The sequence below is a fragment of the Trachypithecus francoisi genome, unplaced genomic scaffold, assembly GCF_009764315.1.
Source record: "Trachypithecus francoisi isolate TF-2019V2 unplaced genomic scaffold, Tfra_2.0 Lachesis_group3, whole genome shotgun sequence".
In the NCBI taxonomy this organism is placed as follows: domain Eukaryota; kingdom Metazoa; phylum Chordata; class Mammalia; order Primates; family Cercopithecidae; genus Trachypithecus; species Trachypithecus francoisi.
In genome coordinates this window covers 149,237,025-149,264,263 of record NW_022681468.1, presented here as the reverse complement: position 1 = coordinate 149,264,263, position 27,239 = coordinate 149,237,025, and the positions used below count along the sequence as shown (strand labels likewise).

Here is a 27,239-nt window from a genome sequence, read left to right as displayed (position 1 = left end):
TAATAGGGCAGCCAGGGGCTTTGCTATGATCTGGATGTGAAATTCAGTTCCTGATTCCTCCTAGGCACTGGAAGATAAGATCAGCCATTTGTGGTAGGACCATATAATAAGAATTATTACAGTTCAGTTGTCAAAGTCTTTTTGTGGGTTGTGTCCTAGTTACCGTGCAAATTTAGGAAGTTGTATTATCTCTCTGGTTTTACCTTCATCAATAAAGTGGGCTGGGGTGAAAGGAAGTACTTTGAAACCATTCTGTACTCTCTCCGTTGTCAGCTTAGGTTTATTTGAACCTAATGGCAAACGTGGAAGTCCACAGGACGGGTAGAGTTCCTCAGAGAGCTTTAGAGACCTATGCAGGGTCGAGGTCTCAGAATGAGTGAGTAAGGGAGACATCTAGAGCCCAAATCTCCTACCTCCTGTTCCCCACCCTGACACTCCACACCACTAGGTAGAGAGCAAGCCACACAAGGAAGCCCCTTTGGGGACGAGTTCCAGGGCTGTGGCACGTCACGCCTTTGTTGTAGGATGTTGCCCTGTGCGTGATACGCCACACGGCGGTGGTTCCAGTGTGTGCTGTGGTAATAGTAATAGTAGCCGTGGTAATCGTAGCCCAGGAGTGAAGAACCTGGGCTCTGCAGTCAGCACTGCCAAGTTCATGTCCTGGCTCCATCACTTCTCAGCAAGTTATGGCGTGTGTCTTCTCTGTGCCCAGTCTCCTCCTCTAAGTGCAGAGGCTCACAGCCCTACCTGTAAGGCTGCAGTAAGGCTGGAGTTAATGTGCATGGAAAGTACTTCAAACTGTGCCTGACACCCAGTAAGAGGTCAGGAAATGTTTGTGCTATTTTATTATTATTATAATGACTACAGATATTACTGTTTCGTTGAGGAATCAAAATCAGTATTAAGGTACTGCCTAGTTCTTCTAAAAGTCTAGTTTTTAAAATGCTGATCATTTAATTGGAATGTTAGTGTTTGGGGGAAATTTAAAGTAATCTCCTTGCCCCCCCCTTCTGTAGATATGTATGTATTTAACTGAGATAGGGTCTCCCTCTCTTGCACAGGCTGGAGTGCACTGGCACCGTCAAAGCTCACTGCAGCTCCAACCTCCTGGGCTCAAGCCGTCCTCCCACCTCAGCCTCCTGAGTAGCTGGGACTACAGGCGCATGCCACCATGCCTGGCTAATTTTATTTTTTGTAGAGACAAAGTCTCATTATGTTGCCCAGGCTGGTCTTGGACTCCTGGGTTCAAAAGATCCTCCCCACTCAGCCTCCCAAAGTGCTGGGATTACAGGTGAGAGTCACCATGCCTGGCTTTACTCTCTCTTTTTACCGTGTGGCAGGACTCCTAGCAGCTTGCCTGAGACCTCATAACCCGGACCATTACTTTATTCCCCCTCTCTGCTACCCCTGGCCCTTCCTTAGATGTGGAGAGGATGTGGAGTTGGGGGGGCCAGCCTAGGATCTTTGGTTGTTCCCTCTTCTTCTCTTACTTCAGAAGACAACATTTATCAGGTCATCCTCGGGTGAAGGCCACTCACAAAAGCCATGTGAGGCTCCTGGATTGAGCCAGTACGTGTCTGCATATTTTACATGAAATGTAGAAGGCAAGGCACAGATCCTCCTTGTGTTAATCTCCCCAGGAAGGAGTAGGAAATCCACCTTGGGACAGCAAATCTGTGCTTGGAAACATTTCAATAAGTCAGGCCGGCCAGGGCTGTGTTACTGGGTGTCAGGCACTGTTCGAAGCACTTTCCGTGCACATGAACTCCAGGCTCACTGCAACCTTACAGGCAGGGCTGTGAGCCTCTGCTTATAAAGGAGGAGACTGGGCGCAGAGGAGTCACATGACATACGTGGCCAAGTCCCACGGCTGTAAATTGATGGGGTCGGGACATGAACTTGGCAGTGCTGACTGCAGAGCCCAGGTTCTTCACTCCTGGGCTGCGACTGCCACTGCACTGCTTTTATACACACAACAAGTACGTTTGCCGTGCACCTCCCTTTCTTAGAGCAGAAGCGTGAGGCACGATTGCTGGAACAGCATTAGGATTTTTTCTGATCCCAGCATAACTTCATAGGAACACATTCGTATAGAGTTGTCACCTCGCAGCATGAGCGTGGCACCGCAGGGTCTCAATGCTCCTTTCTGTTCTCTTGCCTGCCCCTCACCCCTGGACACTGTCTTTCGGAGCAGAGTACAGCTGTGCACACAAAACCCCAGCCGCCCACTCTTGGGGTGGCCCAGCCAAAGCTCTCCCTCCCCACGCCGTCCCCCTCCTCCTCCTCGTCCTTTCTTTTTCAGCCCTCCTGGGCTCCTTGCTTTGCCCCCTTGTATGCCGTGTGGTGACATCAGTGCATCTCACGGTGGCTTGCTCTGTGGCTCCCATGCCTGGCCTCTGCTGTCATGTCAGGAGGCCTGTGGAAAGGCTGTTGCCTTACACACAGGGAGTGAACAGTGTGCACATTTTGAATCCCTCTGTTAGCCTCACCTGAGAATCTAGGGGGTGGCTGTTTTGGAAAAATGGATATTGAGTGTGAGTTTGTGATTTGGGGAAAAGATCAGCCTCTCCACGGGAATGGTTTGCAGAAAATTGTTTCACGTAGGTATGATGTGTTCAGCTCTGCCAAATGTCTCGGGGCATGTGATGGAAAGGATGGGACGGCACTGAGAGACAATCATTCCTGACGAGAAACGAGGTGCACCAAGATGCGCTCAGAGCCCTGTTCCTACCCCAATTCTAGAGAATTGAATAATGGCATAGCGGGGTTTTTTCTGTGAACTTACAAAGAATGCTTGGTGAGCCTTATGTGCTTTATTCACACAAATCTCTCCCCGTGTCTGGAGACAGGTAGAAATGGGGGGCTTCTCTTCCACTAACTTGACCCTTTACTTTTAATGTTATGAGGTTTTTAACTTTGTGGGTTAAGTTCCACCCCACTGACATCAGAAATAGTAGGCTGCGGTCTGCAGCCAGCATGCATTAGCAGCACGGCCTCAGAATGTCATAACTGCCCTGTGCTTCAACTTTTCCATCTGCAAAAGGATCCCAATATTTTTTCCTATATCTTCCTGGGCCGATGTGAAAATGTAGGAAAGACTGTGTGAAAATCGTGTCCTGAGCCCCTTCAGAGAAAGTGATTTTGAAATGTCAGGGCTCTTACCCAGGGCTCTGCTGTCCACATGTGTACTGTGGAGGCTGGCCAGGCCTCCCTGTCCTGCATTCCCAGCATTTTTACTTTATGAGTAATCCCCACCACTTCTCCACCGCACGGAAGAATTGAGGTTTTAGCTTTCTGCCCACACAGACGCAGATGTCAGCCATCCATAGTAGAGGAAAAGCAGAGGCATTCTACGCTTTCTGCCTTAAACATACACGGTGCCTCACAAAGGTCCAGCCCAGGCCCTGGTGCCCAGGGTAGAAGTAACAAAGCACTTCCTACCATCCCTTGTGGAGTTATTCAGTCTGAAAGCTAAAAGGACATCGCCAGACCCTGTCGGGAAGCCACCATTTTCACGTGAGGAACCTGAGACCCAGAGCAGGGAGGCCCTTACCCAGAGTCCCATAGCAGATTATCAGGAAACGCTGGGCAGAACTTGAACCCAGGTCTGCTTATCCACAGGCTAGATTTTTCCTCCCCACTCTGCTTCTGTGGGGTGGATGCGAGGACAGTGACTACAGGGAGAAGGGACCAGGATCAGGAGGAGGAGATGGTATCAGGCAAGTGAGGAACAAGAGAGGCCTAAAGATGCTCAGCCAGGGCCTCCCCTAACCTGGTCCCCTCACCTACTCTCCAGCTCCCCTAGACTCCTAAGCACCTGGAGGATGTTGGGTGTCACAGGTGCCTGCCCCTCCCTGGCCCTAAAACCATAGGGGACACCGGGCTGGAGGCTAAGTTCCTGGGGCATCAGGTGGGGAAACAGGCTCCAGTCCCTCCAGCTTTCATGCTAGGGAATAGGCAGGGAGCTTGGGGCTCTCCAGCCCAGTGGGGCAGTGCACCCTGAAGAAGGCATGGGATTCCCAGGGGGAGAAGCCCAGGATGCTTGGGCAGGGACCAGCCTGGAGCAAGGAGAGGTGAGGCCCATGACTTTGGAGCCAGGCTGACCTGGGTTTAAGGCACTGCTCTGAGTGACCCTGAGCATTACTTAACCTCTCTTAGGTTAAGGATAATTCCTTCACCTCATGAGGTCAATATGAGGATCAAATGAGAGGATATTTGTAAGATTCCTACATGGTCAATAAATGTTAGCTAAAACCAAAATGAACAGAAAGGCATCAGGTGGGAGGTGGCAGCAGGTGCCTGTGCACCTCCCATACCTGTCCCATGGGCCAGCATCCCGTTCTCTGTGGCAGGATGGAGGTGCTGTCAATCTCTTCCAAGCTCCTGCTTCACCAATGACTTCATTAGCCATCCTCAGTTGCTGTCAGTCTCCTTCAGACCCCCACTTTACAGATGTCAGTAAGCCCAGAGAGGCCAAGGAGCCCCATGGTTGGAGCACTCTGCGATGTCCAGTTTCTGACCCTCCTTTGATCTGTCTCTTCCAGATTCATGTGCTCACAGCTGCCCAATCAGGTCCTGAAGAGCATCAGCATCATCGACAGCCCCGGCATCCTTTCAGGGGAGAAGCAGCGCATTAGCCGAGGTCAGTGCCTGTCCCCGCCCCTCCCCACCAAGTGCTGGCTGAGGCCCTCTCTGCTGTGAGCAGAGGATTTCTGTCCCTATCGTATTCTGTCTGTCCTCCAGCACAGCTGTTGGGCAGCTGAAGGGACCCCAAATGTCAATCAGGAGTTCATAGCATCAAAGACTCTGCCCCCTCCAGGGGCTTATATTCTGTGAGAAAGACATTTGTCGAGTTACACATGAGTAAATGAAGATAAGGAGTGGGGTAAACGCTGGGAGGTATCAGGGTGTGAAGGGACCTGCCTTGGCCTCGGGTTGTTGGGAGAGGCTCCTGGAGGAAACAGCATTGGATGTAGGATCTGAAGGAGGAGTAGGAATTACCTAAGGGAAGCTCTGGGGTGGGGAGAGACTGTGAAGTGTTCAGAGGGGATCTGTGAAGACTAGAAAATGCTTGTGCAGAAGAGGATATCTGGGCTTCTCCAGCCTTCACAAGACAAGGCTGAGGCAACAGCTGCCTCTAGGCCTGTGCTTTGTAGTCAAAACAGATGGGTCTGCTGAGCACGGTGGCTCAGCGCCTGTAATCCCAGCACTTTGGGAGGCCGAGGCAGTGGATCAGCTGAGGTCAGGAGTTCGAGACCAGCCTGGTCAACATGGTGAAACCCCATCTCTACTAAAAATACAAAAATTAGCTGGGCATGGTGGTGTGCACCTGTAGTCCAAGCTACTTGGGAGGCTGAGGCACGTGAACCCAGGAGGCAAAGGTTGTGGAGAGCTGAGATCACACCACTGCACTCCAGCCTGGGTGAAAGAGCAAAACTCTGTCTTAAAAAAAAAAAAAACAAAACCGGTGGGCCTGGTCTCTCCCTCTGTCCTGGAGGAAGGGGGCATCAGGGGCAGACCAGAGGACAGAGTTGACTTATGGAGAAGAAATGCCTGATCGGGAGGGTCAGGATGGGTTCCTCCCATCACAGGTCTGGAGGCAGCTCAAGTCATTCCCTCACCCCGGCCCTTGAAACAAAGGCGGGTTGCTGGGAGGGAGGAGATGGAGCAGGTGCATCGCTGCCATCACTTCTGGCTGAGAACTCTTCACAACCGCTTGAACAGCAAGTTGGTAGCACCGTGCTGAGAAGTCCAGGCATGCCAAGGTTGAGCAGAAGCCTGTGTGGGGCCACAGTCGCAGGTTACAACCAGGCAGTGAACACCCCACAGCTCGCAAAGCAGAAGTGCAGTTACATAGGCCAGCGAGGGTCCCGTGACAGGGGTCAAGAAAGGGATTCCGAGGCCAATAAGCCCTCCTTTCTCTTGGCATTTTGGGAATGCCATCTCTGCTGCTCCGTGGCCCACAGAGAGCTCAGGGCTGCGCTGAGCCAAGGCCTCCCAGGGTTCACCTGCTGTGCCTTCACTGTTTCAGTCAGGGACTTGCCAGCTATGGAGCGCCATTAAGGCCACCCTTCCCCTTCCCGGGCCTCCAAGAACCTTGCAATTATTTAAAAAAAAAAAAAAAAAAAAACAGGTTAATGCTATTCTTCTCTCGTAAATATCTTGTTTGCTTTATTTTCTATTAGAAAAGTATAGATGTTTGTTGCAAAGGATTCAGTCAATGAATAAGAATGTAAAAAAAACCTCACTGTCACAGATAACAATTATTAATGGTTTTCTCTCACTTCTTAGAGACTTTTTCCTATGCATATGCAAACACATTTCTAATAGAAATGGTATTACCATGCACATTTTCTACAACTTGATTTTTTCTCATAACAGTCTATCTTGGACATCGTTCCATGCCAGTATATTCAGATTATTTCATTTGTTTTAATAGCTGCTTGGGTTCCATTAAAGGGACATAATATAGTTCATTTTGCGGATTTGTGGGCATCATGATTGTTGATACTTTTTTATGCTTAGTGCTGTATACGGTCATCTTTTTTTTTTTTTTTTGAGATGGAGTCTTGCTCTGTCATCCAGGCTGGAGTGCAGTGGCCGGATCTCAGCTCACTGCAAGCTCCACCTCCCGGGTTCACGCCGTTCTCCTGCCTCAGCCTCCTGAGTAGCTGGGACTACAGGCGACCGCCACCTCGCCCGGCTAGTTTTTTGTATTTTTTGGTAGAGACGGGGTTTCACCGTGTTAGCCAGGATAGTCCCCATCTCCTGACCTCGTGATCCGCCCGTCTCGGCCTCCCAAAGTGCTGGGATTACAGGCTTGAGCCACCGTGCCCGGCCCATCTTTTTATGTGTATCTCTATACCTCAGTACCAATCAATTTTTTTTTAAGAGTCAGTTTAGGACCATTAACTTAGCCCCAGAAAGGTTGCTCTGCAGATAGTATGTTTTGTTTTAGCAGGAAAATAAAGCAGGCTCATGTTCCACAGCTATTCTGAGCTGCCCATGTTTCACTACTTCTCCATTTCTGACTGAATATTCTGGAGAAATATGTGGTCCTGGTAACTGTTTCTTTTTACCTCTAAATTTTAAGGCCTCCAGGTTTTGACTGCCACCATATGCATTTGTCCTCATTGGTAGGCCTTTAGCCAACTCTGTTCACCCGTGTCTTGCACCATCTCTCCTTTGCTTAGTAATCGTGTCTTTCAAACTGTAGCTCCCTTACAGTGGTGTTGACACACGGATTAATGCTTCCAAAATGCTTTGAAGATCAGTTCTTTGTATCACTTTATAATATGATCTGACTCATATCCTGGTCTGACTTACTGTGGTATGTACTTACTCACAGCCGATGCACAGAAATAGCATATATGTTCCAGCCAGTCGGCGGTCCCTGCCACACTGATGGACACGGCAACAGGTGGGGAAGGACCCAGAGCCACAAGCCATGACAGCACAACGGGCCACAGCCGTGGTTCCCAAGCCCGGTGCCACACAGTGTTAGGGGCACAGCTGGTGGTGGAAGTCACTCTGCTGACATTTTCAACACATTTACCCAAAGAATACGTAGTGTTGTAAAGCATCTTCAGCTCAAACAATCGCAAACAGTGCCATTCTCACATATGCTCACACCTACACCCAGCTTCATAAGACCAGCTTCGTAAGACCACAGGCCCACCTTTGCCAGGAATTAACGTCAACATGGGATAATAGACTAGGTACAAATTGTGACCCCACAAGATGTTTAAAGCATCCCCCACTGACTTCACTGGCGGGTCTTTGCCTCCTTTATGGGCCTCGTGCCTGGGAAGGAGGAAAGGTGGCTGCTGGTGTGCTGCCCTCCAGTGCTCTGCCTTTCCCCTTTGTGCAGTTGATGATTAACCCTCAAAAGCTGAGTAACTGGCTGGGCACGGTGGCTCACGCCTGTAATCCCAGCACTTTGGTAGGCCAAGGCAGGAGGATCACTTAAGTTCAGGAGTTTGAGACCAGCTTGGCCACCATAGTGTGACCTCATCTTTATTTATTAAAAAAAAAAAAAAAAAATACATAGCGTTCCAGGGGAGTAAATGTCATCTAAGTCTCCTGTTTAGGAGCCGTATAAATGAAACCCATGAGGGCAATTGATTTTGGAACAATTTTTAGTATACTATTCCATATGGAAACTCCTTACCCCTCAAATGTTCCTTAGTTCAATTACGGTTAGCAGAAAATCTTTTTTTTGAGACGGAGTCTTGCTCTGTCACCCAACCTGGAATGCAATGGCACAATATCGGCTCACTGCAGCCTCCGCCTCCCAGGTTCAAACGATTCTTCTGCCTCAGCCTCCTGAATAGCTGGGACTACAGGTGCCTGCCACCACACCCAGCTAATTTTTGAATTTTTAGAAGTGATGGGGTTTCACGATGTTGTCCAGGTTGGTCTCAAACTCCTGACCTCAGATGATCCGCCCACCTTGGCCTCCCAAAGTGCTGGGATTACAGGAGGAGCCACCGCGCCTGGCCATTAGCAGAAAATCTTTAAGGACAACAGACTAGGTTAGTTTAGTTACTAACCTGTAGTTTTCCTGACTGACGTGAAGTGTTGAATTCCCGTCAAGCAAGGATAAAAATGTTCTGATATATTTATAATAATAATATTCTGATCAAGTAATAACTTCCCAAAAGTCCTACCAACTTTTCTTGATTTCTTTTCGTGTATTTTAGTAACCAATGAAAGAATGTTTGGATTTCTGCGGTTTTCTAAATTGCTTTCTTGAAGTGTGTAGGTAAATCTGAGTTGGTTCACTCTTCAGAACATCCTTTGCCTTTGACCATAGTAGCCAGGTGTTTGACTCTGCGATGAGAAGAAAGAACACCTTTATCCACACACATAGCATTTTCCTTCCCACTCGACCTCTTAGATCATGCTGGCCCCTGAAATACTGTTTCCTAGAATACTATTGAGTCCATGCTGAACCTAAACATAATGTAGGATTTATTTCTAGAGTTAGCATGAACACAAGTGTGTTCTCAGCTACTTAGGACAAGCCTCTGGATTCTGACTCCAACCGTAACATCCTTTGAAAAATTATAATGTAGCAACTGGTATGCTTGTCCATCTATTTAGCACATGGCATTTTCAAGGTGCTATTTTAGCCACAGATTATTCCTATGGTTTCTTGAGAATATGAGGTTTTGTGTAGCCTTCAATAGACTTGATTTTGGTAATAAAAATAGTGCAGCTTTTCCCTTTTAAAAATTTAAATAACTCTAGAAGGAAAAAACTCTATCTAAATTTTGTAACAGATCGACTTATTCTCTCAGGAACAACAGCTGTCAAATGAAAATTCGCGAGTGTCTTTTCCTGATGTTTAAGCCCTTGCCTCTTAATCCCAGCCTATTCATTATAAACCAATGAATAGAACTGAGAAGACAATGAAAAATAAAAGGACAGAAAACGCCCTGCTAGTAAAAGTTGGAGACAGTAATAGTACATGAAACCGGGAGGATCTCACTGCACTTCAGATGGCATGACAGGCAATAACAGAAGCTTCAGAATCGCTGATTACCATTTTAACATTTATATACAGACATCTTTAAGTCCCCCTGGGCAATGTTAAGGAAAGTCCTCAAGCATCAAAAAGGTGCCTGAGTAGTGATACAAACAGGAACAGGCTGTTTCAAGGGTCTGCTGACACGGCTGAGGGGCTCAAACGCACTACAGGTTGAACATCTTTAAACTGAAAACTGAAAATCCAAAATGCTCCAAAATCCAAAACTTTTTGACATGATGCCACCAGTGGAAAATTCTACATCTGACCTCCTGTGACAGGGCACAATCGAAACTGTGTTTCATGCACAAAATTATTTTAAATGTTCTATAAAATTACCTTTAGGCCATCTGTAGATGGTGTCTATGAAGCATAAATGAATTTTGTGTTTAGACTTGGGTCCCATTCCCAAGCTCTCTCATTATATATATGCAGGTATTCCCACATCAGAAAATCTGAAACCCAAAGCACTTCCGGTCCCAACCTTTTCGGATAAGGTTTCCTCAACCCATATCTCAGAAGACTCAACAGAGCTGGGAAACGGGGCCTGGATATCCAAGCTGTGACTAAGAGGGGTGCAGAAAAAAATGAAAAAGGCATCAACAGACCACAATGAGGGAAGTACAAACGCATCTACTTTTGAACTTTGAAGACAAAAGACCGGATTTTGAAGCTTGCCCAGGAAAGGAGAGAGAACAGTTACAGATGTCCAGATAAGAATGACTTCCCCTCTCGGGCTTTGGTAACAAGAAGGATTTGAGAGGAAAACACACAAATATGCAAAAAAGGAATGACAGGCAATAACAGAAGCTTTTTTCCTAAAAGACCAGGAACCCTCAGTTCCCTTCCTTTGGTCTATGTGTCTGTCCTTCTGAAGGGCTGTTGTTGATGAGAGCCTGGCTGGAGAGATGGGCAAGCTCGCTGGCCAGCCAAGGCAGGGTGCTGTGGGCTGGTGTGCAGATAAAGTGAGACAAAGACATGACACTCTTACCACAGCCTCTGCCTGGCACAGAGTCAAGGGAGAGATAACTGTGGCTGCCCTTCCTGTCGATATCTCTTCTAGACAGCAGAAAGAGTGTGTGAAAGAACAGAGAGAGATGTGTGAGCTCAGGGTCCTTGGAGGAAAGGGAGCTGTGCGTGTGGCTGGAACATGGGTCCATGGCAGGTGGGTGCACATGGCAGTAGACTCGAATTTGTCCTGAAGGCCACATGGAATACTGAGGGTAGGAGGTATGGGAGGATGTGGTAGAGAATTCTGTAGAATAGAACATGCAGCCACAGGTGCGATCATGCAGCCGTTTTTGTGTTTAGAGTTTGCATTCAGTGACCTGACTGTGAGCTTTGTCTGGATTTGGCAGTGACAGAAAAGTGTCCATCCCTGGAGGCGGGGGCCCAGCCCTGATGATTTGTTGGCAGATCCTGTTTTCCAGGCAGGGCTAAGGCCAGTCTGAGGTTGGGTTGTGAGGTCCTGGACATCACTATCCACTTGGGCCTCGAGCAGGAAATCCTGATTTCTTTTTGTTTCGGGGAAGTTTTGACAAACGCATCCAGACTCCTTTTCCGCTGGTGCCACGGGAAATTCCACACCACAAGTGTTGCTGCTTCCGGCCCTGATGTGAGCATATCACCACCGTGACTCACAACAGCATTCACCAGCCCTGGCAGCTATTTTGAGTTTTTGTTAATATGTCAAATGCATTATTGATCGTGAGAAATGACTGTTTTTATCTAAACTTGAAACCTAGACTTTTACATGAAAAAAAAGTTTTATTCGATGGGGAGAAGGACACTTCACTTACTTTGCATATGGAGCATTTCATTTTTATGTTTATGATATAAAACATTTCATGGGATATCTCAGACACTGGGATACAGAGATTAATCAGAGAAAAACATTTGCTCCTTACTCTTTTGAGTAATAATAATAATAGCTAATACTCTCATAGTGCATTGTTAAGTGCTTTCCACATATTATTAACTCATTTGCTCCTCACAAAAACTCTGTGAGGTAGGAGCAGTTATCCCATTTTATAGAAGAGAAGACTGAGGCACAGAGAGCTTAAGTAATTTGCTGACAATCATGTAGCAAGTATGGCAGCTTGTCTTAAAAGATGCTGCCTCCTCCCACCACCACGCCAAGACCTGTGCCTCCCAGCGTTCGTGCCTTGGGAGTTTTCTCTCCGTGAGTCTGGATTGACCTTCTCACTCACTTTTGGTTAGTAGAATTCTGCAGAAGTGATACTTCATGATTTTTCCTAAGTCTAGATCATAAGAAGCTCTGCAGGTTCCACCTAAATCTGTTCAAGTGTTCATTCTGTGGGAAGCCAACTGGCACCTAAAAAGTCCAACAGTAGTTGTCATGCTGTGACTGAGGCCGCCATACTGTGAAGGAAGCCCAAGCTAGCCACAGGGAGAGGCCAAGAGGCCCAGGCAGCCTCCTTGCCTGGTCCAGCTGAGCTGTGAGTGAAGGGGCCGTCACAGAACCAGCTCAATTGGGCTGTCAGGTGACTCCAGCCCCAACTGCCATCTGACTGTCATCTTCTGACAGACCCCAAACGAGAACCCAACTGAGCTCAGTCAACCCACAGAACCACCAGAGAAAATAGAAGTTATTGTTTAAGCCACTACATTTTAAGGTGGCTGATGACCAAAGTAGCCAACAAGTGGTTGAATGGGATTTGAACCAGGCAGTCTGGTTCCAGAGTGCATGCTGTTAACCACGAGAGACGTGGATGCAAACTAGGGCAAAATGCAGCTGCCAGTCACACACTTGGAGAAGGCAGCAAACCCCATGAGAAAATGTAATTGATGCTTTCCCCCAACAACATCAAATCTTCTATTTTTTTCCTTTAGCAATTTTTGGTGATAATTTTGCTTGGAAAAGAGTACACACTACCTTGCATTCTCGTCATAGGACAGTGGAAAGGCGAAAGAGGTTTTCCTATGTCGAATGTCTGCTGTGCACCCCACTCTGCTAGGTGCCCCCTGGTCAATTTCTTAAGCACCTATTATGTGTCAGGTACCAGGTGCCTTAGGTTTCACAGCAACAGTGAGACCTCATGGCTGCCTTCATGAAGCATGCACTGGGGAAGATAGAGGAGCCAAAACACAAAACAAATGCACCTGAAACAAAGACATGTCCCACAGCAAGGGGTGGGCAGTCAGAGAGGGCTCTCTGAGGAGGTGGCATTTAGGCTAGACATAAAGAATGGAGGGTTTGCCTGGCAGAGAGTTGGGGGAAGAGCTCTGCAGCAGGAGGAGCTGCATTGGCAAAGGCAGAGGGTAGGTGAGACCTGGCAGGTTCGGGGAAGGTGGAGGCTAGGGAGCAGCCAGAAAGTGGCGGGTGATGAGATCAGGAAGCCACCCCGCCACCTGCCATGAGCTGTAGGCCCTGGGGAAGTGCATAGATTTTTCTCTGAGAGTACCAGGAAGCCACTGAAGGATTGTCTCTCAACCTTCTATTGATTATCTAGAATTATTAGGAATGTGCAGGTCTTCCTGTACTGGGCAGGAACAGCCCTGGGCACGTTTGGTTGCTAGTTTTTCTCTTCCCTTGGGCCATGCAATTGCTGTCATTTCCTTCTGTGTTATACGTGTGGCATACGTGTTCTAGGCCAGCCTGTCCCTGCTGCTCCCTTCTGCACTGGAGTCCACATGGCTGCAAATGACACTCGGAAGACTAGCGCGGTGAGCCCCGGGGTCCACAGACAGTTATCACCTGGGGAGCTGTTAAAATGCTGCTTCAACCAGGCAGAAGAGCTCACACCTGTAATCCTAGAACTTGAGACCGAGGTGAGAGGAACGCTTGAGGGCAGGAGTTCCAGACCATCCTGGGCAACACAGAGAGACCCAGTCTCTACAAAAAATAAAATAAATTAGTTGGGTGTGGTGGTGTGTTCCTGTAGTCCTGTCTCCTTGGGAGGCTGAGTCAAGAGGATCCCTTGAGCCCAGTAGTTTGAGGTTGCAGTGAGCTATAATTGTGCTACTGTACTCCAGCCTGGGTAACAGAGCAAGACACCATTTATTTAAAAAGAAAAAAACCTGCTTCCTAGTACACAGTTCAGGGGCATATGGGCAGGGTCCAGAGGGTTCTGATACGAGGGGGACCCATTTTGAGGAATCTGGGTTAGGGCTGAGCCACCACTCCTGAGCCTGAGCCTGTCCCTCCTGCATACCCTGCCATCCCCAAAACAAGTGAAAGAAGGGGCTGGCAAACTTGGAGAACCTACGGAAACCGACCTGGGCTTTGTCCTGCATCTCCGTGTGCCCCATTGTAAAGGCTGCCCTCTCAGAGAACAGAGGGGAGGACTTGAATGAGAGAGACGATGGGGTGGGGCAGGCTCTGTGACTAACCAGCCTCCTCCCAGGGCAGGGCTTTGGAAGGAAGCAGAGGTGGCTGCCCCGCAGGAGTCACCAAGTGACCCAGTCGGCCTCATGAGCGTCTGACGGGGAGGGCGTGAGGCCTGATGCTGGGTTCTCTGCCTGTGCCTCACTGCTTGCAGGAGCACCCCCGCCTAGCCCACTTTGGAAGCTAGGATTTTTAGAAACCCCTAACGAAAATAAAGAAGGAATTTTTTTTAAGTTTTCAGGTACACTTTGAAACATTTAATAACCTTCCCTGGTGTTATGGGGACATTCCTGTTACACAGCCTCAATCCCTGTTGCTAGAGGTGGTAAAGCCCCTCTCCCTCCTAATCACTGGGCACCAATGGAGAACCCCCAGCCTAGAAGGTGGGAGGGAAGGATTATAAATGCAGGATTCTAGGTGGAAGAGAGGTAGTAGGCAGTCCATGCCGAGAAACACTGGCCAGGCACGTTTCTCCCTGTCCCCGGCTCTTTCTCTCACCAGCTAGGTGACCTGGGCGGGTTACTTCCTCTGTTGGAGCTTCATTTTCCCCTGCTCTAAAACAGGGGAAAGTACTTTCTCTCGGACAGTGGGATCTTACAAGGATCTGAATGATCTGTGTTCATACCTAAACGCTCCATAGATATCAGCCATTCCTGTTATCTATGAAGCACAGAGTGGGAGGGAAACAGCAAAAGGCCCTCCCCAGGGTACACATGTGGCTTGAATTCAGGTTTCATGTACCTGTGCCCGGCAGGCATCTCAACCATCCAAACAAGCCGGTGGATATGGAAACGCTGAAAATAACAAGGCTTTCAGGGAGCGTCTGTGTTTTCCTTAGAAAGACAGAGGGAGGTGGGGAGATGCAGGCACACTCCTGTGGGCCCTGGAGGAGGCTGACCTGAGCTTGAATCTCAGCATGGGGCCCTGTGAGCCTCTTTCTGCTTTTATAAAGTAAGGGAATTTTCCTTCCCAGGGTTGTTTTGAAGATAACATGTGTAAACCATTTAACATGGATCATGATTAATCACTGGTGATAGGGGCGGTCATGATTCATGTTACAGAACTGGGGTGGTCCCAGAATAGACGGACCCAGCTCAGAGGGCCCGCTCGGCCGAGAGCTTAGCATTTCCCAGGGAGGGCAGAGGATGGCCGAGTCCTGGGACTCGGACAAGGGCCTTACTCTTCAGGAGATCAAAAGCAGGGACCGTGAAGGTACGTGAAGTATTTGGGCCTGACCATAGAGCTATGGAAAGCCACAAGAATGCAGGCAAGGACTGGAGCTGGGAAACCTGCTGAAGAGAATGACCTGGGAGTGGTGTTCTGTGGCTGAGGAGCCCGGCTTCTGGCACTCCTCCAATTCTTTCTGCCATAATCCTCTTTCTTGTATCTAGGGATATTTCTCACATGTGCCCTGATGCAGTTTCCTCAAGAAACCTCCATTCACCTGTAATCTTAGTCTCTTTCTCAAAATCACCTCCAGTTGGAGTCCAAATTGAGATGCAAAACACAGATCAGACCATTTATGCAGTGTTTCGCCTTTCTGAAGCATCCTGCAGTGGGTAAGTGTGTGTGTGCTTGGGACAAAAGGCTACAAAAAGATAGTGAAGATTGTCCCACCCATATCCCCTAGTTCCTCTCCCGGAGCAGACCCTGTCTGCAGACCCTGGGGCTCCTCCCAGCTCACCCACCCACTCCCATGGAGCCCTGGCAGGTTTCACTCCACTGCCCTGTGTTGTGGTTTTCCCACTTGTAGTAAATCTTGGAGCTTGTCCCTGTCTGTACTTTGGAGCTGCCTCCCACAGTCCATCATATAGATGGACCAGAATTAATAGGTGGCATCCTTTTGGTGGGTGACATTCAGGCTCTTCCTAATCTTTTGCTGTTACAAACAGTGCCACAGTGGATGTAGACAGGTTAGCGTGTATAGTGCAAGTGTATACAGTTGGCATAATGTGCAAATGTATCTTGAAAAGTGCCGAGTAGGGAGGAGCTTAAAAAAAAAGAAATTGCTGGCCGGGTGCAGTGTCTCGTGCCTGTAATCCCAGCACTTTGGGAGGCTGAGATGGGCGGATCACAAGGTCAGGAGTTTGAGACCAGCCTGACCAACATGGTGAAACCCTATCTCTACTAAAAATACAAAAATTAGCTGGGCATGGTGGCTGAGGCCTGTAATCCCAGCTACTCAGGAGGCTGAGGCAGGAGAATCACGTGAACCCGGGAGGCGGAGGTTGCAGTGAGCCGAGATTGCACCACTGCACTGCAGCCTGGGCGACAGAGCTAGACTCTGCCTCAAAAAAAAAAAAAGAAAAAAAATCGCTGAGTAGATTTTTAAGTGTTCTTACCACAACAAAACAAATATGTGAAGTAATGCATATGTTAATTAGCTCAATTTAGCCATTTCACAATGAATGCCTATTTTATTTTGTTTTAATTTAATTTTACTTTATTTTATGGTTTATTTTATTTTGAGACAGGATCTCGAGGCTCTGTCGCCCAGTCTGAAGTGCAGTGGCATGATCACAGCTCACTGCAGCCTTGACCTCCTGGGTTCAAGTGAGCCTCCCACCTCAGCCTCCTGAGTAGCTGGGACTATAGGTGCATGCCACCATGCCCAGCTAATGTTTTGTATTTTTTGCAGAGATGGGTTTTCACCTTGTTGCCCAGGCAGGTCTCAAACTCCTAGGCTCAAGTGATTCACCTGCCACTGCCTCCCAAAGTGCTGGGATTGCAGGCATGAGCCACTGCACCCAGCCTCAGTGTATACATATTTCAAAACAACATGTTGGACGTGATAAATATATACAGTTTTTCTTTATCAATGTAAAAAAAGTAAATGAAATAGAGACTAGTCCAAAAAACGTGCAGATGTAACTCTAAGATGCATTCCTAGAAGTGGAATTTTGGGATCAAAAGGAACTGCGGTCTTTTTATGTTAGCTGGTGCCAAAAATGCCACTGTAGAAGGCATGCCCGTTTACACGCCCACCGTCTCATTCTAATTCTCATTTTCATTCCTCATGGTTAGTGTGGTTGAGCATCTTTTCATGTATACCTTTCTAAAGTATTTCCTTTTCTGGAGGTATTTGACTGTTTTGAAATACTGTTGGTAACTACATGGACTTCTTTTAGCTAAATAAGTGAGTCATTTTTTAAATAAGGAGCCCCGTGTGGATTCCCATGGTTCCCACTGACTGGGTCTTTCTTTCCATCTGTGACGTAAGCCCAGAAATAACTGTCTGTGAGTAATAGTTTGGCGTGAGGAGCTGGTTAGCTGATAACTTAATTGCTAGAGCTGGTCTGCAGAGCTGGCTGTTGTCCACAAGCATGCAGGACACTTGTGCAATGCCAAGATGTTTGAAAAGAGGAACAGGGCAGGGCGAGGGGCAGGGTCTTCAGGTCAGAAGTTGCTTTCCAGCCCTTTTTGACCCCAGTTGTCATCCCCTTGGTTTAACATTTCTCTTTAGAAAACTGTAACCTGAAGAAACATTACCTTTGCCCTTCTGAACCACAGAATGACAAGATGCATTGTCACGGTCGAAGCCTTGTTTATAAATGTTTGGCCTCACCACATTTGGGTGGAGTCTGTTGGCATTTTGCCTCAAGAAAATTCAGTGCAAGTAATGTTTGCCAAGCTAACTCCGTCTGATTTATAGACATATTGTATGAGGCTTTCTTGGCTGACTTATACACAAAGCCCACTTGAAAAATGAGGAATGGACAATTTCCATGTGCGTGACATGGGATTCCTGGATCTGTTCATCCTAATATGTAACAATATCAGAAGGTTAGATGGGGTGACTTCTTAAGCATCCTTGGAAGTCATTCATTCCACAACCCTTCCTCGGATAGTTTCTTTCAGTATAGGGTTGTTTGGAATTGGATGACAATAAGTTAAACTTTAGGGCAACTAATGACACCTATAGAAAGATTCAGGGACCATTGGCCGGGCACGGTGGTCACACCTGTAATCCCAGCACTTTGGGAGGCCGAGACGGGCGGATCACGAGGTCAGGAGATCAAGACCATCCTGGCTAACACGGTGAAACCCCATCTCTAGAATAATACAAAAAATTAACTGGGCGTGGTGTCGGGCACCTGTAGTCCTAGCTACTCGGGAGGCTGAGGCAGGAGAATGGCGTCAACCTGGGAGGCGGAGCTTGCAGTGAGCTGAGATTGCGCCACCGCACTCCAGCCTGGGCGATGAGCCAGACTCCATCTCAAAAAACAAACAAACAAAGAAACATTCAAGGACCTTCAAATCGGCCCAAATGCTATAGCACATGAATCCAGTGGAAGGGATGTAATAAAATGAAACTTACAGTTTGATAATTGTGTCATTTAGAGTTGTTCATTCAGTATTCCTGTAGCCATCTGAAGGGTCATCTTAGTCTGCCACCGTAACTAGTTCGTGTCTGTACTATACAGATGCTGAGCTAAATAGATTTTCCTGGGAATTTGACTTTTTATTTCAAAGAAGCTTACTGTTTGGAACCACCCTATATAGCTAAAATTTAAGATCTAGAAAGAATCCTTATTGATCATCTGACTCACAGCTATAGAAACTGAGGCCCAGCAGAATGCAGTTGTCAAGCCAGGCTCCAGGACTTACAGGATTTTCTTGGTAGGCTTTTTAGCAACTTCCCTCTCCAGCAAAGAGCCTAAAATGACTGATCATACCGAGTTGCTGTCTTTCTCCAGGGCTCAGCCTTCTTTAAATGGGCCTGCTTCTTCATCTGATATTTCATCTGAGATGGAAAGTGAGATACGAAACCCAATTTTCCCTTTCACTTGGTCACGTGCCCAGAAGCAGCAGCATTCAGTGGCCTGAGTAATGGCCTGGAGCCTTCCTCTGTTCCCATGTCTGTGGCGTGGGGTGAACCTGTGATATGGGGCTCTCCCGCCCTTGCCCTGGAGGGGCCTTCAGGGACAAGTGGCTCACCCATCTGTTATTGTCACAACATCCCCCAGAGGAAGGAGGGACAGGCTGTGAGGTTAGCTTGTTTATTTTATGAGGAAACAGGCACAGAAAAATGAATTTACAGAGTTTTGGGCAAAATCCCAAAGGAAAGAGGAGTGGGAAGAGCAGAGAGCAGATAAACAGCACAACGCATCCCGGGGCACGCCTGGTTCTTGCTTTTATTTAAATTTTGGTAGGTTCAGTGGCCACACCCACTTCAGGCTGGGCACTGGGAGACAACCTTCGGGGTTTTCTGGTAGCCAGTTACATTCTCTAAGAGGTGGTCATTACCAGCTGAAAGCTTTGAGGTGAACTCACATCCAGCCTCTGCAAAAGGAGCTTGGGAACCTGTGTTCCCTCTGGACAGTCTCCCAGACCCGTTTGGTATCAGCCCTTCCCCGCCACTGCCCTGGGTCTGGCCCGCTGGGGAGAAGAGGGCAGGGAGGAGAGAAGGCTGGTGGAGCAGAGCCATTCATTCTGTGGCTTATTTTGTCATCAGCAGTTCCCATTGCTCCCGCTGATTGGGGGCCACCTCTTCCTCGGGGGTGTGGTTGCCGAGTACTGCTTCCCCCTCAGGGTGGTGCTCAGCACACCCAGCATAGCCTCTGGCAGGAAAGTGCTGGAATTACCTTCACCAAAAGCGCCATTGTAGAAGAAAAAGAACAACCTCCTCAATAATAATGCAAGTGGGCCAATCATTTTTACAATATGCATATTTGTTTTCTTGATATAAAAATAATATATATTCATGGTAGAACACTTAGAAAAACAGAAATCGAAAAGGAGAAAATAAAGTACAGTCACCTCTGATGCTACTACCATCCTGGTGCACATATGGTGCAGCGCAGTGGGTGAAAGCACAGGCTCTAGGATCCGAGACCCTGGGTTTGAATCTGGGCTCCCCTGAGAAACAGCTGTGTGCCTCGGATCAGTTATTGAACCTCTCTGAGTCTTTTTTCTTCCCCTGTAAAATGGGTGTAATAAAAGTACCTACTTCGTGGGATTGTTGCAGGGATTACAAGATTGTAGTGATATGGAGCTCACAGGGCAGTGCAGGAATGTAGTGAGAGCTAAGTAAATTATTTGCTGCAGTTACTGATTTATAGCTATCATTTTGCTCTCAGCCAGGAGGACATTTTCAGAAGCAACCTTTGCTAGTTGCAGAGTAAACTCAGCCTGGAAACAATGCAGAGACTCCTTGCCCTGAAGTGGCTGTTATTATTACTACAGGGACTCTTTTCGAAAGTGTATTTATAACAAATACCTGATTGATCCCAGGTAGTTGATGTTTACTTTGAGATGATTTACACTTCCCCAGTTAGTAACAACACTTTTTAGAAACGCATACCACTATTTAAGCAACGAACCCTGCCAAATTGCTAAAAATCAGTTACATTTCTTGTTCAAGTGAATTCACTTGAGTAAACCAATTTTACTGTAATTTATTGTGATAAGAACACTTATGAAATCTACCCTCTTTACACATTTTTAACTATCCATTACAAGCACAATGTGGCTATAGGCACAGTGTGGTCCCACAGATCTCTAGAACTTACTCATCTTGCGTAACTGAAATTTTCTGCCGGTTGATTACCAAAGCCCCATTTCCTTCTCCCCACAGCCTCTGGCAGTCACAGTTCCCCTCTCTGATTTTGTGTGTTTGACTCTTTTAATGTCTTATACAAGTGGACTTAGGTATATTTGTCCTTCTGTGATGGGCTTATTTCACTTAGCATGTATTTTTCCTCAAGGGCCATCCATGTTGTTGCATATTGCAGAATTTCTTTTTTAAGGCTGAATAGTATTCCACTGGATGTGTACACCACATTTTCTCTATCCATTCATTCATGATGGATGCTTTTCTTATTTCTACATCTTGGCTATTGCCATTAAGTGCCCATCAATGAATGAATGGATAAAGAAATTATGCCAGTAATGCTGAAGTCAACATGGGTGTGCAGATATCTCTTCAAAGTCCTGATTTCAGTTCTTTTGGACAAATACCCAAAGTGGGATTGCTGGATGATATGATAGTTCCATTTTTAATTTTTGGAGGAATAAACCAAATGTATTGAACACCTACTGTGTTCAGTAGTAATTCCACGGCTTGTAGTGGTGAATATAATAAGGAGTGGAGTCTCTACCCTCAGAATTTCTGTCTTATAATCAGCAAATTTATATACCATTTCAGAGTATAAGTGCTACAAAGGAAATTCATTAAAGCCATAAGACTCTATCCCCCAGGAACCTGATTTGATCGTGTGAGGCATCTGCAGTGGGCCTTTGGGTTACAGACACAGTGAAGACTTGGCCCTGCTCTCAGGCTGCGACAGACCCCATCAGGAGGAAAGAGGAAAGGCAGTTCTGTTCACTGGGTGGGGAAGGCCACCCAGAGGAGAGTGCCCCAGAGGGATGAGTGGCTGTAGATGGAGAAGAGGAAAGGGCATTCCAGGCAGAAAGAAAAGCCTGGTCAACGGTGTGGAGACAGGGAAGTACAGGATGCTACTGGGGAATAGCAAAGAGCCCAGTGTGGTTTGTGCAGTGGAGAGGGTGGGGCTTAGTAAGAGACTATGAGCAAAGGTTGAGAGTTGAGGCAGAGGCTGGTCATGGAGAATTTGTTCTGTAAACATTTATTTTAGAAGTAATCAGGGACACTCACAGTTTTGGAGATTATCTCTGAGTTCTCAGAAGGGGTGGAGATCATTTGAGGGCTGGATTGGTGAGGATGGAACCTGAATTGGTGAGGATGGAACAAGAAGGCACTCTTGGTGCCTGCCTCGGGCTGGCTGCTCACTGCACTGGGTGCTGGAGGGACACAAAGGTGAACATGAAGCCAGGTGAGCCTGGGGTTGCACAGACAGAGCCACACAGAAAGTGCTGGGGGCAGGGGTAGGAATGCCCACATGGAACTGGAGCTGCTAACTCTGGGAGGGGTGGGCAGGGCCTCGAAAAGAGGAGAGATTTGAGCAGAGTCTTAGGCAGTGTTCCATCACCACCACAGGCAAGTGGCCCTGCCCACCCCAGGAGTGGGAGGAGGGACGTGGCAGGAGGGCTCGGCTGCATTTCTGCCTGTGCTGCATTGCCTTGCATCCTTTCATTAACACACATCTATCTATCTATCTTTCTTTCTTTCTTTTTCTTTCTTGCTTGCTTGCTTGCTTGCTTGCTTTCTTGCTTTTCTATTGTTTCTTTCTTTCTTTCTTTCTTTTTTTTTTTTTTAATATAGACAGGGCCTCACTCGTCCAGGTTGGTCTCGAACTCCTGGGCTCAAGTGATCCTCTTGCCTTGGCCTCCCAAAGTGCTGGGATTACAGGTCTGAGCCACCGTGCCTGGCCACAGACACGCATCTTGTTTAAAACTCGTAATTAGAAACTTGGCTCTGAAAATAAATTTAAGCATTATTTTTATCTTGTTCTATTAAAAATAGACTGCCAAATTTGACCTGAGCCAGGGAGCAACTGTTCTAACCCCTTATACCATTTCCTGGTGGTTCTTTCTGCGGCCAGGATGGAGGACCACAGTTTCCACAGCGGCTGTGACGGGAAGCCCTTGATTGGGTAGAAGGGGCTCCTTCCTTCCTGCCCCCTCCCTCTGTTCCCAGAACATGGAGCCAGGAATGCCAATCTGGGATCTTCCGCAGGACAGATTCTTTCTTCTAGTTCCCCAAGGTGTGCAGCTTATGGGTCCTTTGGCAAAGAAAGAAGCTATGTTTTGAAACAACAGGACTGATTACATTTCTTTTTTATTCCATGCTAATACAGTTTTCACTGGAAGGTCTTAAAGAATTGAAATTTCTATTAATTGCATGAATAAGTGTTGAAAATATACTGAGCACTGTGGGATGGTTCTATGGTTATGTTGAGTCCTGCGCCCACAACACACACTCGTACGTGCAAACACACACAGGTCCAGATCGGTCCGTGCCCCAGGCCGTGTTGCACTGTGCCTAGCTGAAACCAGTTCTCACAAACTCGGAGCATTCTCACTCCTGATCTGTCACCATGAGAGGCTCTCATCACTTTGGCCAGAAATCAGGATGCAGGTTAGCCGCTTCGAGTGGTTCTTAAGGCCGACTTCCTCTAAAGCTCTAAGACTTCTACTTTAGCTTCATTCATCTCCATATACAGCTAGCTTAGGTATGTAGCCCCTTGATGAACAGATTTCAACTTCCTGGTCCATTCAGCAGTTTGTGGAGATGTGTATTTTTAAACAAGTTTAGCAGCCTTGGTTTTTTCTTTCTTTTCTTCCTATTTACTTTTGCTTTTTAAGTCAATTTTGTAGAAGTATAACATATGATTAAATGCACTTTTTTTTTTTTTTTTTTGAGATAGAGTCTCTCTCTGTCACCCCGGCTGGAGTACAGTGGTACAGTCTCGGCTCACTGCAACCTTCACCTCCCGGGTTCAAGCGATTCTCCTGCCTCAGCCTCCCGAGTAGCTGGGATTACAGGTACCCACCAAAAATTAGCCTGGCTAGTTTTTGTATTTTTAGTAGATACAGGGTTTCACCAAGTTAGCCAGGCTGATCTCAAACTCCTGACCTCAGGCAGACCGCCCGCCCCAGCCTCCCAAAATGCTGGGATTACATGCATGAAAAATGCATCTATTTTATCTAATTGTACAGTTTGGTGAATTGGACACATTTGCATACTCATGTGACCATGGCCATCATCAAGTTATAGAAACTTTCCGTTACCCTGAGACGCTCCCTGTTTGTCCGTTCCACTCACCAGCTGGGCTCCCGTCACAGGCAGCCACTGCCTGCTTTCTGTCACTGTGGTTTAGCTTTGCCTGTTTTAAAATCTCATAGGAATGGAATCCCCCAGAAAGCACTCTCTGGTGTCTGTCTTCTTTTACTCAGCATAATGTGTCTGAGATTGAGCCATGCAGTTCATTCAGCAGTTCATTCCTCTTCACGGCTGAGTGGTATTCCACTGAATAGTTGTGCCACAGTGTATCCATCTCATCCCGTTGAGGGACATGGACATTGGAATCACTTCCAGTTTGGGGCTTATAGAAGTGTGTCCCTCGGTGACTGTTCCAGCCACGTCCTGGACACTCCATAATTACTCACCAATCCATTTTTTACTTTTGTCTTTGAAGTGTCTTGTAAAATTCCAAGATGTTCAGTGTACTCTCAATGTCCAGACACATGTGTTCCAAAAGATTGTTTAAAGCCAGTATTGGGAATTTTGAACAGATTTTTTCACAGAAAACATTCAGTCCTCTCAAAAGCATTGACTCAGAAGCTGACCTTCTCCTAGTCAGCACTGTTCTGGGCTGTGACCAGCAGGTAAGAAGGCCTACCCTTATGGCTCGGCTCACAGCCCAGCAGGGTTGTAGGACTCCTGTAGGAGCCCAGAAGAGCAGGGGCCACTTCTCAGAGGACACAGAGCTTGGTCTCAAAGGCTGAGTCCGAGCTGTTGTGTCTCTACTCAGCACTGAACACCAGGGGGATGCATCTATGAACTGACCTATCTGTAAGAACTGAACAATGCACGTCCAGACCAAACACAGTCCACTCAGAATTTTATAAATACTATATAGGCCAGGCACGGTGGCTCACACCTGTAATCCCACCCCTTTGGGAGGCCGAGGCAGGAGGATCACCAAGCCCAGGAGTTTGAGACCAGCCTGGGCAACATAGTGAGACCCATCTCTATAAAAAATTGTTTTAAAAGTTAGCCAGGCATGGTGACGCACACCTGTGATCCCAGCTACTTGGGAGGCTGAGGCAGGAGAATTGCTTAAGCCAGGGAAGTCAAGGCTGCAGTGAGCCATAATCACCCCACTGTGCTCCAGCCCACATGACAAAGTGAGACCCTGTCTTAAAACAAAGGTCAGGTGTGGTGGCTCACGCCTGTAATCCCAGCACTTTAGGAGGCCAAGGCGGGCGGATCATGAGGTCAGGAGATCAAGACCATCCTGGCCAACACGTCGAAACCCTGTCTCTACTAAAAATACAAAAATTTAGCCAGTCGTGGTGGCTATGCCTGTAGTCCCAGCTACTCGGGAGGCTGAGGCAGGAGAATGGCGTGAACCCAGGAAGCGGAGCTTGTATTGAGCTGAGATTGTGCCACTGCACTCCAGGCTGGGCAACAGTGCATGACTCCGTCTCAAAAAAAAAAAAAAAAACCACTATGCAGACCAAACAAAATAGCAGCTGAGCTCCACATTCAGTCTGAGGCCTCTTGGTTTTCAACCTTGTTCTAAGTGATCGCTTCCTTCACAGGCCTAGTTAGCACAGCGTAGCTAACCTCTAGTGTTCCTGGGAACCTAACCACCCTCTAATAGAACCTTTGGAAACATTCGTTATTCTCATCCTTCTGGGTACAAACGTGTGCCCTGCTTTATTCCAGCCAGCATGGGTATGTACAGGACTTTCCTGAGCTGGGGAGTGTCTGTGATTAAAATCATAGATTCAATTGAGGAGCAAGCTGGAATCTTTAAGACCTGCTGGTAGAAAAGGAGGGCCACTGGGCTTCTGTGAGTCTGCTGCTCCGTTGACCGCAGATGAGCAGTGTTTTTGTTCCCTTGGTATCTTCTGTTATCTACTTCTGAGCACTGATTCTCTCACTTGTCTCAAGCATTGGTGCACTGTCGCCTTCACCCTAAATAATTTTATTTCCTTCTATAACCGCAGACTGTGCTTCTCCCACAAATATTTCTTGCATCCTCACTGTGTGCCAGGCACTGGATACAAAGATTTTTAGAATAACCAGTAGATAGCATTTTGGACCGCTTTCTAGGTGCCAAGGTGATTCTAAATGCTTCACTTATATTAACTCTGCAGCTCCTGAGGCCTGTGGATACTATTATCAGTCCTAGCGTAGCCCTAAGACACTATTGTTACAGATGAGGGAATGAGGCACAGAGAGGTGAAGTAACTTGCCCAAGGTCACAGAACTAGTAAGTGATGGAGCCGGGAAGGTCCCAGGCAGTCTGGGTCCAAGGCCCACGTTGTCCACCACTATCTTATGTGACTGTGATGAAGACATGGTTCCTATGGTTAGAGAATATATAATCTAATGACAGAGACCAGCCCATCCCTCTGATTTTAATACCCTGTGTCAAGTGGTGCCATAGGCAGCACAGGCAAGGGAACTCAGGATGGGGAGCAGTTGAGGAAACCAGAGTAACCACAGCTCACATTTGCTGAAAATTAACAAAGTCTCAATGCCATGAAAGCATTTCTCATGTAATCACTTAACAACCCGATCTTACAGGTGAAAAAAACTGGAGCTTAAAGTTACGTAATGTCTAACTTAATCAAAGTTGGCCCAGATATTTTGAAGAATGACTAGGATTTGGGCTGGATCTCTAGGCCTGGTGTAGACCATAGAGGAAGGGTTCACCAGGGCCAGGGCCCAGCATGGGCAAAAGCAGGGAGCTTGGATGAGTTTTAAAATCCGTCTTCAAATAAGCATGTTCAAGTCTGCGTTTCCTGGACCTGTGATGCACCACCTAAACATCTATTGGTAACTTTTTGGAATAAAAGGAAATAATACTCCTTTAAATGTATTTGATTTGTTTTGTTGCTTGCTAACCAACAGGAACATAAACCTATCTGTACAATTCCCCCACCCTGGTATCGAGTCTAGACAGTGATCCTCAAACTGCACCACGCATTGCAGTCATCTGGGGAGCTTCTTTTTTTTTTTTTTTTTTTTTTTTTTGAGGCGGAGTCTCGCTCTGTCGCCCGGACTGGAGTGCAGTGGCTGGATCTCAGCTCACTGCAAGCTCCGCCTCCCGGGTTTACGCCATTCTCCTGCCTCAGCCTCCCGAGTAGCTGGGACTACAGGCGCCCGCCACCTCACCCGGCTAGTTTTTGTATTTTTAGTAGAGACGGGGTTTCACTGTGTTAGCCAGGATGGTCTCGATCTCCTGACCTCGTGATCCGCCCGTCTCGGCCTCCCAAAGTGCTGGGATTACAGGCTTGAGCCACCGCGCCCGGCCCATCTGGGGAGCTTCTAAGTGCAGATCGCCAGGCTCGGCCCCAGAGGTTCTGATTCAGTGGTTCTGGGGAGGGGCCTAGGAGTCTAAATTTTAGCAAAGCCCCTTATTTCATTCCAATACAGGAACAGGCTTTGAGGATCAGTGGTCACTAGGTCCTTCTGAATGACTGTTTTCCTTTAGCAGGCAGACTAAATGATTGTTGGGAGTTAGATCCGCTGGGATTTTTGGGTAGCTAGGTCTTTGGTGCCTGAGTCCTTCACGATGCAAGAATCAAGCAGACCTATTCAGCCTTAGGAGGAGGGAGACTCTGACACATGCTACACCACAGATGGATCTCGAGGACCTTATGCTGAGTGGAAGAAGCCAGGCGCAAAAGGACACTTCCAGGAAGTACAAAAGGACACTTCCAGGAAGTCAGATTCATAGAGACAAAAAGTAGAATGGTGGTCGC

At 47.4% G+C, this 27,239-nt stretch overlaps 1 protein-coding gene across 1 annotated transcript in view; it reads left to right on the top strand.

Annotated features, from left to right (window-relative positions):
* EHD4 (EH domain containing 4) overlaps positions 1–27,239 on the top strand; it is a 72,921-nt gene that overhangs the window by 24,216 nt on the left and 21,466 nt on the right. The window contains exon 3 of the mRNA XM_033190508.1: positions 4,545–4,642. Coding sequence (XP_033046399.1) covers positions 4,545–4,642 — 98 coding nt within the window. The remainder of the gene's footprint in view (positions 1–4,544; positions 4,643–27,239) is intronic.